Source organism: Rhamphochromis longiceps, linkage group LG16 (genome assembly GCF_057381845.1).
Source record: "Rhamphochromis longiceps isolate RC_006_pf linkage group LG16, R_longiceps_female_GT1.1, whole genome shotgun sequence".
Lineage (NCBI taxonomy): Eukaryota > Metazoa > Chordata > Actinopteri > Cichliformes > Cichlidae > Rhamphochromis > Rhamphochromis longiceps.
In genome coordinates, this window is record NC_140572.1 from 36,606,187 (window position 1) to 36,618,104 (window position 11,918).

An 11,918-nucleotide genomic window follows, 5' to 3' on the forward strand; every position below is an offset into this window, starting at 1 on the left:
GTAAAAATAAGAAGCTGCTCTAAATTTGGCCATTGCCCTTTTCAAGGCAGCGTGTTTCTGCACCTGTGGACATCTTGAAGAGGCACTTTTTGGTGGAACAGCTGAAAAAATCCGCCTGAAGGTGGCGTGTCGGGGTCAGGCGTGTGACCAGTCACAGTAATGTCTTTTTTTTTTCATCAATCACAGAGTTGTGTGCCATAATGCCAGCTGAGGTTCACTCTGATGTTCATGGTGGCAATACTCAATTTGGCAGATTGCAGGACCAGTGAAACCCTGCAGAGCTACACAGGGAAATGACTTTGAATGGAACTGTGAACACATTCAAATCACAAATGTAGTTTTTCTTTATGGGCACATGTGCAAAACTTTTTTAAAAATTGCAGTCACAAAGAAAAAGTTTGACAGGATGATTCTGCTAGATATAAACTTAAGTGAAGTTAATGCGTTTTATCCCCGGAGAAAAAGCGGTTAGAAAATTCAGTGGACCAGTTGAGCCAAAGAACTACCTTAGAGCCTGACTTTAGCTTTAAAACATGAATACGTTACTATGATCACACAAGTACAGCTACTTGATTAAACAGTGAACCAGCACATTTTCCGTTACAGTCTGATTCTGTCCATAATAAGTGGATGATGCTTTATAATGCCTAATTAGCAACAGTTTAAATAAAGAATTATAACAGGTCTGTTTTCCACACCAGACCCACAGTCCACGTCCTCATTTCCCATCACCACTGCTAATGAGCAGCTGTGGATAAAACTAGTTTCGTGTGATAAACCATTTTTTCTGTCTTTAAAGTTTACATTGACAGCAGCTGCTTTCAGACTTTTCCAAGGAGTTTCTATAGTTTAACTGTTTCTGAAAGGCCGACCATACGAGACGAGCAGTTATAGACATGCAATAACTAAACAACACCCAAATGAGAGGGAGCTAATTAAGTATAAGAGCCAAGTTACAGACTGTGACAGTAATTACAGAAGCAATCACTCTACATCCTTCCTGCCCTTGCCACACTTCACAACTACCGGCTTCTTTGGAAAACAGTCAAATTAAGGCTCATTAAGCCCCTCTGAGGTTTATAATTAAAAGGCACTTTTATTAGCAAAGTTTCTTTCAATATTTCTAACCATATACTGTTTAATTATATCAATAAACCTAAAGGAAGTCCCTGTGCGTCTCATACTTCAGCACTGATCGAGGAGTTATAGAGCGAGACTAGCCTCGGCAGAGGGAAACTGCTTCTGAGCATGAGGTTGTAACCCACATGTGTGAGTTAGAGTCTGACTTAGAGATAAAAAATGATCAATATTTTCAGGCTCCACACCCAGGCTTTCCTGTTCAGCTGATCAGTTATGAGCTGAAAAGTAAATTACTGCTTTTCTTGGACCCCAACATGACCAGCTCAGTGTTATGTCATTTATGAATCACGTTTAGCTGCTTTGGGCTTTGATTCCTTCATTGTAACTAAAGGAGCTTGAACTTGATGATTCTGGCGTTGCTCTGCATCAGAGGTGGGATACCTCTGCGTGTATGTGTGTGTGTGGCAGTGGTAAACATGCAAGTGATGTGGTCATTGGAGGAAACTAAACAGTTCCGGAACGCCTAAGGAATGAGATCACTCAAATTAAAGCGCGTGGCAATTACCAAATGTTAACAGGCTTAGTCGCCAGTGCAAGTGCAGGAGAGGAGGACACAAAGAGATGGTGGTGGAAGCACTTTAACGAGTAACAGGTGAGTTTTGAACTAAAAGGAAACAAAATAAACAGACTCACAATGCTCATACATAAACAGACACGCACACACCCCAACAAACTTTTTACACAGAAACACCACATCCATGGAAATAGCATTTAATCCATATCTAAAGGCTGCGGTTAGCTCATGAAGTGAGCTGCACTGCATTTAACTCGGCCTTGCATGCTGGTCCCCAGTTGAAGCGGAACACTGTGGCGATATTAGCAGAGGCTGTTGAGATTTTGATTGCACTTTGTGGTGCAAATAAACTCAGGAATGAACAACACCATTCAGCTTTTCCAGGCTCCTGGTGAATGCGAGGGCGAAATAAACCGTTTACCAGCTCTGTTCTCTTTTGTTCCAGCTACACGACCAAAGAGCTCACTTTGGTGTTCAGAAACTGTTAATGCTGGTAATGATTTGAAGGTTTGATGCACGAAGCAGTCGCCAGTAAAATGTAATCCCTCGTGTTTTGCATTTAGCCTTCAAAAGAGGACCGATTGCGACCTTGTGTTTTTGCATCTCACTTTCAAACGCATCTCTTTATGTAAAATCTCTCGAATAACCCAAATGAATCTGTCCACAAGAAATATAGCAGGGAGTCGTCCTAAATAAATGCTAGCATAAAATACATTTGACTTAAAAGAGAGGACTCTTGCAATGGAAACTCCCCACAGGAAGACAGCGGTTTACCAAACTGTCCAGTGTGTTCTTCCCTCTGCACTGGTGCAAAGGGCCTCATTCTGCATCTCTCTGTGTGTTCTGTTAATGAAAGACTCGGTTTAATGAGATCTGAAAGGAAGAGGCTCTTGAGCGCACAGCTGCTGAATCTTCTACACTGACCTCGGCTGGGAGACAAGCGATGGACGGAAAGACGAGAGGTGGTTTAAAAAAAGAAAGAAAGAATGGCAAACACAAAAGCAGATATGAGAAAGAGAGGGTGAAATAAGAAGATAGGAGAGATGCTGAGATTTCTGCCATGCTTGAAAGGAAGACAGTGCCATCTAGAGACATCATGGCAACAGTTGTTGTGCACGGGCATGCATGAAGACCTGTTAAATCCATTCACTTACACACTGGCATCTCTAACTGGACATAGTCTTACTTTCTGTTATTTATCTCTCTAACACTGATGTTCACTCAGATTTCTATCATTTAAATTTGATTTTATCCAGTTTTGGTCCTTTTGTCCTTACAAAACAGACACACTGTGAAGAAACATGTTGGCAGGAAGTCTTTATTTACCGCCCGAGAGTTATTTTTTCAGAAGCTATCCCAGGTCTTTGCCAGAACTGCTGGATTGATAGCCCTCATCTCCCCTCTGCTGTTGAGCACCCTGCTGCTTTTATTCAGGGTTTCCCAGGCTGTGCATTTTCCACTGGGCCTCTTATGTTTTCACCAAAATGCGGTTTTCTCAGCCATCGTGGATATCCTGGTTCATTCATCGGCCTCACATCAGTAATACATGAACCCACTGAGACATCGTCATTCTTGTTTTAAAAATTACGCATCTATAAATATCACAAGCTGAAAAACAACAATGAGAAACAGCAAGGCTACAGTCATGAGAGATGAAACATAAGACTAAAAACTCAATTTTGGAGCAAACCAATCGTTGAAACTAACAGTGGATGCATGTTCTCAGAGCTAGGACTATGAGGGTTCCCTAAACTGAAAAAGATTGAGACATGATATTTTGGACTACAAAGAGATCTTGGACGGGACTGCGAGGAAAGGAGGAGAGAGATAATTATCTCTAATTAGCTATGTTCAAGGAAGATAGCTAACAGAACAAAGACCACGCAGAGGGATCCTACTTTGGAAGACTGACCCACTCACCCACCTCCCCTCACTCACAAAAAATGAACACAAAACACAAGAGATATTATACAATTACATACATTTACTCATTCAAATAGAGATGAAATATATAAAGCACAACTGTCTCAACATGGTCAACATTTAAATGTCAATGTTTGAGGACAAGATAGGCTGTGCAACAGACATGCACAGTACACAGTAGGTGCAGTAGACTCCCAGAGATGGCATCTAATGAATACAAACTTATTCTGTTTATCACAAATAGATTTCATTCACTAGTTGACAGATTGTCAATGTCACAGAAAAGGAGTTTCATTACATTTATTGAAACAATCTAAATGCCCCCCTGAAAAAAAGGCTTTTTTTAATTTTTATTTTGATGCTGACGTGTACGTCACAAAATGTAAACTTTACAATCAAGGTCCTTAAATTGCTCATCCGGGAACATCACACTCGATTAATTTGGATTACCGTAACTAACTCTGGTCTGATCAATCTTTGAAGCCACTTTTCCCAAACTCAAAGTTAAGGCACGTGGCTAACAAAGAGGATCTAGCGTGTGGATTTTTTTGCACATTTTTGCCGTCATTCTGCCTGGTTTACATAAAACAACAACCAAACAATTCAAGGAGCTGCATCTGGACAATATTCTTCTCTGCCCGTGGATGGGGTATTTATAACATGGCTTGTTTAAGTCGTTGCTTCAAATGAGATTCTCGCTCTGGTCGTTGAGCTAAAAAGTGCTACTTGAAGTATTAGCAGGACTCGTCCTGGTGATCTGGGAGGTCACAAGGCAAACATTTAGAATACACACACAGTTTCCACAAGTCAATACATAACTATGGCTTCTCTGATAAGATAAGAAGCATTTTACACGGCGAGGAAGATTTTTTTTTTTTTCACATAAATGATGATTTCCAAACAAATATTATTTGGAAAATATTATTAATAACTATTTCTTAATAAAAAATAATAAGCAATTAGCAATCTGGGTTTACAGTGTTTATGCAGTAGTGTGTCTTTGGGACTGACTGAGGTTTCTTTTAAAGACTGGGTTAAATGAACATTTAACAAGACCAGTAGGTGGATGATGGTCAGTTTTGGTGAAGCAAGAAAATCTTGATAGGTTCTGGAAGCGGTAAAGAAGATATGTGGTTTAGACGATTTTTGCCCATCGTTCTGCGGATCCTGATGCGACACAAATGTGTCAGCCTACGAGGGTTTCCTGGGAGAAGAAAAAATAGATGCAGCTGAACAACTGCATATGCTTTCATGCTTTTGTATAAGTAGAAACATAAAAGTGTGGCTTTTAATGACCTTTTTCATTGTACTTTATGGGCTTCTTTATATCAGCTCCTCAGCATCAACAAATGTCCAGAAACATGCATTACAAGGTCCCTGTTTCATGTAAAAGCAGCTAAGCTTTAACACGAGGAAAAATGCTTATTCTAAACATATATGAGATGAAATCCTTAAACTAAAAGCAGTAATCTGCAAACTCGGGTCTTTACAGAAAGAAGTACATACGTGTTGCTAATGACATTAATGATGCTTCATCGTAAAGCCTCAAAAGCCTTCATTCACAAACTAATGGTGTCTGAAACTACTTCCTTGTTTTCACTTTTACTACACCCGATAAGACTTTTTTCCCATCAACTGGAATTTGTTTTTGTTTCCATTGGTAACCACAGCTCTCCTCTTTATCACTTGACCACATTATGCAGAGAAATTATATTTTGATGCACTGCTATGCTAATGACACATTGCTTTACCTCCCAGTAAAATCCACTGACATCAAACCTGTTTACTGCAAGAATCCAATCGATATTGAATCTGAGTGAGCCTCTGACTATTATTCATGCTTTTACTTCATATCTCTCAGAACGCTCTATTGGTCATTTAATCAGTATTAATCAGAAATCAGTTAATGAACTTCATTTTTGTTCAGTATGAACAATCTGAACCAGCAATACGAAATGTAAACATATGACACCGGTTTTATTGATTCTACATTAAATCCACAATTTTGAGAGACAATTTTACGAAGCTCTGCAAAAACTCACAACTTATTAACTAAAAAATATTCTGGTGTTGTGAGGAGGTGCACCAAAAAAAGCTCCCTGCCGGAGCTTTGTATAAAGCAACAGCATCGTTTTTTGTTACTTACTTTTTCCTTCCAAGAAGACACTGAGTGCCTCTGGATCAACTTTCCTTCGATTTGGAGCCTCCAAATCCGAATCATCCCAGGGCACGAGGGCTGGGTTCGCTCCGTGGTCCAGCAGCAGGTGGATGAAGGCCACTTCACATCCGTGTCGCAGGACTGCATCCAGCAGGCAGGAAGCCAAACCTCGTGTCAAAGCCTCATGGCAGACAGGACCTGTGTAATTGAAGTCGGGCTGAGCGCCGGCCTGGAGCAGCAGCCGGAAACAGTGAAGGTGGTGGTAGGCTGCGCTTATGTAAAGAGGGCAGACCACTAGAGTGTTGAGGGTTCGAGCGCTTAACAGGAGCCGCGGACCCAGCTGGTGGTCCATGTCAACATCAGCATTGAACCTAGAAAAAATGTAACCATAGACTAAATTTTCTTTCATAAATCCTTGATGCAAACTAAAGGAAAGAATACAGAGATATTTATTACTGTGGAAAAATATAAATTGAGAAGCTTTCCTCTTTACAACAAATCCATTTGTTGTATAAAGGAATTCAGCGTCAGAACATCGTTACCTGGTCTGCTGCACGTCAGAAAACTCTGGACTCTAACTGCTGAAAATTTTCCTCCACAGAAAGTTGGGTCAGATTCAAAGTGCAAGTTTCAGGTCTGTTGTGAAATCGTAGTGCTACGGTGCCAGGGGTCATAATGGGACTTCCAGAATTGATCTAAAAACTGCAGCTGGGGAAATGCTTCTGAATTTAATGGTTGGTGGGGTTTTTATGTTGGTTTTTCGGTCTTATGTTTGTCTTTTTGCTTTCTGGGAAAGGTGACAGAAAATGTTTTTTAAAGTCAGGAAGTTACAAAACAGCTATTGGAAATGATTGCACCACAAAGAAAGTAGTGGATTAAAAATGCAAAGCACAGATAATCTCATGTGCAAAGATTAAACCATATGAAAAGAAACTGTAATAACTGGAACCGACTCCCACCAGTTTTCAGTGGCGTAATGGAAGATAAAAACTATTTTAGTGCCAATTTTCTTTACGTATTTAAACATTTAACCTATATATAAAACAGTTCTGTCCATGTAGACTTTAGTTTGATCCTTCCCAAGGCTCACCTGATGAGCTCCTGCAGTATGTCCAGCCTCCCCACTCGTGCAGCATGGTACAGCGGGGTACTGCGGTGGTGGCGGCTACCATTGGGATCGGCTCCAGCTTCAAGAAGAATCCGTACACAGTCCAGGTGACCATTAACCACAGCTACATACAGAGCTGTTTGGCCTTTGACATCAACTAGGTCCACCTCGGCTCCCTGAGCGATCAGATAGGCCACGCATGCTGCGTGTCCCGCTGTGGCTGCAATCCTCAGAGGGGTGCAGGGCAAACAGCCACAACACCACACAGACTTCTCATTGATACGCCTAACACCAAAACAGAGAAAGGAGAGGTCCAGGGTAATACGTTTCCAATTTAAGCGCATTTACAAAGAAAAAAAACAGTCTCTAATTTTATGGTACATCAACCAAAAAATACAGAAAAAAAATACATATAAGTTATAATTTCATTTGCATGTCATTGAGTGAAATAAGTATTTCATCCCCTACAAACCAGCCAGCATTCTGGCTCCTACAGATTACAATCATTCAGTCAATAACAGAAACTCCTGATCTCAGCTTCTTATATGCATAAAGCACACATGAGCATACAATCAGTTTCTTCCATTTCAACCTCTCCAAAAGATGTCAAAGGTCATCAGGGGTAAGATCGTAGGCCTGTGGGTGCGATTATTCAGAAACTGAAGAAAAATAAAATGACCATCAGTTGCCCTCGGTCTGGAGCTCCAAGGATGATCATGAGAAAAGTGGTGGATCAGCCCAAAACTGCATGAGAGGAGCATGTTAATGGTCTGAAGGCAGTTGTGACCTACACTGGGAACACACTACACCATAATGGACAGAAATCTCACAGCATCTGCAAGCTCTCCCCTCTGAGGAAAGCACTTTGGGTTTGCCAGTGAAGAGAAATACTGAGTATGACCCAAAGAACACCATCCACACATCCAAGCACAGAGGTGGAAACATTATGCTTTGGGGCTGTTTCTCTGCTGAGAGTATAGGATAACTTCACTGCATTGAAGGGTCCAGTGGATGAGGCCATGTACTGTAAAATCTTGGATGAGAACCTCCTTCCCTCAGCAAGAACACTGAAGATGGGACTTGGATGGGTCTTCTAGCATGACAATGACACAAAACATTCCACAAAGGTTACAAAAGAGTGACTGAAGAAGAAGTACATTATGGCCAGTCTCCAGATGTCAGTCCTACAGAAAATCTGTGGAGGGAGCTGAAGATTTAAGTTGAAACATAAAGCATTTACAGAGTTTCTGTGAAGAGAAGAGATGTGTGCAAACCTGGTGACCAACTACAAGAGACGTCTTACTGCTGTACTTGCCACTCAGTACCAACTCGTGTTTTGCTTGGGGATCAAATACTTATTTCACTCAATGACATGAAAATACTTTATGATTTTTATGGATTTTTAGTTGATATTCTGTCTCTCTCCATTAAAATGAAACTACCATTACAATTAGAGACTGTTTATTTCTCTGTAAGCGAGCAAATTTAAATGTTCACTAGAGGATCAAATTGTTATTTCCCTCATTGCATGCATGCTCATGACTATGAGATGGCTCTGTATGTTCTCCAGTTGGTAAATCCAGGCTCTGATTCTGCATCAATAGGAGGAAGCACTGAAGCTAACAACAGCAAAGCATTTTGCATTACAATGCTTTGGTGGTTACTGGACTGAGCCACTGAAAGGTTCTCTGTGTATTTTTAGTCCTCCCGTAGTGCTGCAGGGCTGCTTCCCTCCACAAGGTTTCCACAGATATCAGAGTTGTAAACTGCATGTTTTTACTTTTACTACATCAAATTTAAATTCTGTTACATGCACTACATTTGTAGTATATTGCTTTGACATTGCATTGGCATTAAACTATGATCCTCTAGCTGTATGCAATATAATGCTATGGGTATTGGAAGACACCCATCCTGCTGTAAGATGATGGTAACAGCAGCCTGCTTTTGGTCTGTGTTTACTCCTATGAAAATTATTTGGAATAAGGTTATCTTTGGACTTGTTTGGGGGGAAAAGACAGTTCTGCTGTAAGAGACAATAACAAATATACTATTCTGTAATCTTTATACAAAATAAATCTATAGTCTCTCTCAGATTCTGCTGTCTCTCTGCCTGCAATGTTTTGGTACCTTGTCATTTTCATTTGTATTGATGTTTTGCTTTATCATTTACCAAGTAAAGCATGTGTTAACTTTGCTAACTAGAGAGCCAAATACACTTATTACTGCTCGGCCTCACCGTCTGAAACCGTCTTCCTGCAGCAGGTTCCTCAGGGTGTCCAGATCTCCGACATAGGCCGCGTTGTGGAGGCGCATGTCATCCTGTTCCAGGGGTTTGTCGCAGAACTGCTCCTGCAGCCATTCCTTCAGGTTACGACCTGCCAAACACAGCATTTCAGGGAGAATAACAGAAATGAAAAGTTGGTTTTGTCTGGTCTTGCAGGGTGATTTGTTACCATACAAAATGATATTTTGAAACTATTCTGCATATTATCAAGTGTAAATGATATCTCAGCTCAAATACACATAAGACAAAATACACATAAGGTGGCTGCAGATGAGCAGCAGTGGTGTAGTGACATTTTCTCATGTCTGCTCCATGCTGTGCTCAGAGAACTCCCACAGATGGAGATGTACACAGTAAAACAGCTCCTGAAATACACATTAAAAGGATCCACGTTACACTAGGCTATGTTCTGCAGATGTTTCTATTACCGTGAGCTCTTCTGCCTGAGCCTTCAGGTCAAATCAATCCATTACAACTCTATTACTTGTGTGACTAGACAGAAAAACAGATGAAGTGTCACAGCTATACTGCAGCACTGGAGATGTGAACGCTTCCTGAATCCATTGGCCACACCTTATTAGGCTACAGACCGTCCCCTTCTTCCTCCTCCTCCCAACACCACCACATCTGTAATATGTCACGCATATTGGCCGTCCTCCTGCAAACGGGGCACAGTTGCAGGACAGCCTGTGGGTGCTTGCGATGATCAATCATCATCGCTTACGGTTCTCGCAGCCATAGTTACCTGCAGCTGTAGCGCTGGGTAGATCGGACACGGTGATGAGCGGGGGGAAATTGATGCTGGGTGGGTCGTCAACATCAGCCTCTGGACCGTCGGCCATGCTCCCAAAATGGTCACAGCGTCAAGCTGAAGGTTGGTGCTGCGGCTGCAGAGCGACACTGGGTCCCCAGAAATAGAGAAACCCAAGCGACCTGGGATCAGATAAGAAGCATGAACGTAAACAAACGTGACTGTGATGATGAAGACGTCTGCTGCTCCAGCTCACTGCGCCACTTCCTGGCTGAGCTCAGCTGCTGGGATTTAAAGGGGAAACGCTGCGTTAAACGTGGAGCTGATGGTCTCCGACTTTAAAGCACTGTTAACCCATAAAAGATCAAAACATCACCAACAAAGGCCTAAAAGATGTTCATTACGCAATCATTCAATACAAAAAATGTTTCACAAGCGTGCGTTTCTGATAGCCTGTACATAAAAGATGGTAAATGGCCTGTATAGCGCTTTACTAGTCCCTAAGGACCCCAAAGCGCTTTACACAACCTGTCATCCCCCCATTCACACACTGGTGATGGCAGCTACATTGTAGCCACAGCCGCCCTGGGGCGCACAGACAGAGGCGAGGCTGCCGGACACTGGCGCCACCGGGCCCTCTGACCACCACCAGTAGGCAACGGTGAAGTGTCTTGCCCAAGGACACAACGACCGAGACTGTTGGAGTCGGGGCTCGAACCGGCAACCTTCCGATTACAAGGCGAACTCCCAACTCTTAAGCCACGATCGCCTTTTGTTTACATAAAACTTTAGGGGCACATCATATTTAGAAGCGTTCCTAAAGTTCATCACAGTCTCCAATAAATATCAGTCACACTTTATTAATTATGATCGACTAAACGTGTTACTTCCAAGCCTAAACGCCTATATGTTGCTTTAAGGCCTTCACCACAAGACCAGGCATTAAACTCGAGTGAAAAAAATCCTTTATTTTTCTGCCAGGACACGTGTCAGAAATAATTATGCTGAATTAAAAATGTAGCAGGCCACTGCCTTACCTCAAATGAATGTGAGGCATAATTTGATGAATGTTCATAGCTCTGCGGTGTAAGTCAAATATGAGATCTGTGTGTAGTGTGAAGAAGACGCTGTTTAACTGATAGTTGCAGATGAGATTCTGCCACCTGTGCTGTAACTAATGAGTAATTTTGGGGTGGGTAACATACACCAGGCAGGCATGCAGCTATGGCTTTCTATGCTGCCTGCTGACAGACACTGAGGTCCTGGTGGTGCTCTAAAAATAAATGCCATGTGGCCCCATAGGAGGACGGACTGTTTACAGACTGCCATCGCTGAACATGGAAACCTGCTCATGGTTAAAAAAGTGCACTTCAGCTAGTTTCATAGTGTTAGTCATGGTGGTCAGTAATAACACAAAATCTGCCAAAATACTCAGGTTAGTTCTCACACACACGATCATTTTAAATTATAATTTAATTAAACAGGATACTTGTGTGTTTTATCCACAGATTAAAGTCGCAAAAGTGATTTTATTTTCATTTGTCTCCAAGATTAGTGAAACTCAAAAGCAAAGGAGCTTCTAAGCTTTGTATAAATTCAGAGAAAAATGCTCTGAATTTGTCTGACATGTCTTGAGTCACTTTGCTGTGTCCTGCACTGCATCGTTAAACAGACACGCACAACTGAGGCTTGCCTTCTTTAGCGCCGTGTGCTGAAGTCTTTCTGCAAAAGGAGCTTCAGCTAAATCTGCAGGTTGCAAAACAAAGGCTCAGCTGCTGTGAAAGTGATGCTAAAGGGCGTCTTACAAAGATGTCTGTAACAGCGCTGCCGTAGAAAGTTGCTGGATGTCACTGGATGGTCTGCTGGACGAGTCTTTCACATAAGAGTCTGCTTGAGGGTGTGAGTATCAAAAATCTTTAAAAAAGAAATACATATAAATGAAATGAAAAAAATGATACCAATGTTATTCTGGAATAATCTAGACCAAGCTAACATCTTCAAACTTCATACAAAAACACACAAAAATGAGACAATTCT

The 11,918-nt window shown here is 41.6% G+C and overlaps 1 protein-coding gene across 2 annotated transcripts; it reads right to left on the reverse strand.

Annotated features, from left to right (window-relative positions):
• Positions 1-3,618: 3,618 nt before the first annotated feature.
• Positions 3,619-10,157, reverse strand: asb1 (ankyrin repeat and SOCS box containing 1). 2 transcript variants are annotated; one of them, XM_085385351.1, is made up of 5 exons: positions 9,876-10,157; positions 9,083-9,221; positions 6,826-7,128; positions 5,724-6,106; positions 3,619-4,781 (listed from the first exon to the last, which is right to left on the reverse strand). In XM_085385351.1, exons 1-5 carry the CDS (start codon positions 9,970-9,972, stop codon positions 4,651-4,653), a joined length of 1,053 nt encoding a protein of 350 aa, XP_085241477.1. In that variant the 5' UTR covers positions 9,973-10,157; the 3' UTR covers positions 3,619-4,650. The 2 variants fall into 2 exon arrangements, with proteins under 2 accessions (XP_085241477.1, XP_085241478.1); XM_085385352.1 differs by lacking the exon at positions 9,876-10,157 and adding an exon at positions 9,559-9,709.
• Between the last annotated feature and the right edge of the window lie 1,761 nt (positions 10,158-11,918).

What these genes read in the sequence shown, in the direction of transcription:
- asb1 (XM_085385351.1), bottom strand. Translation starts at nt 9,972, where the DNA reads ATGGCCGACGGTCCAGAGGCTGATGTTGACGACCCACCCAGCATCAAT. An exon ending in CAGGAAGACGGTTTCAGACG is followed by an intron (nt 7,129 to 9,082) that starts GTGAGGCCGAGC and finishes TTTTGGTGTTAG; the next exon opens with GCGTATCAATGAGAAGTCTG. An exon ending in TGTCTTCTTGGAAGGAAAAA is followed by an intron (nt 4,782 to 5,723) that starts GTAAGTAACAAA and finishes TTCTTCTCCCAG; the next exon opens with GAAACCCTCGTAGGCTGACA.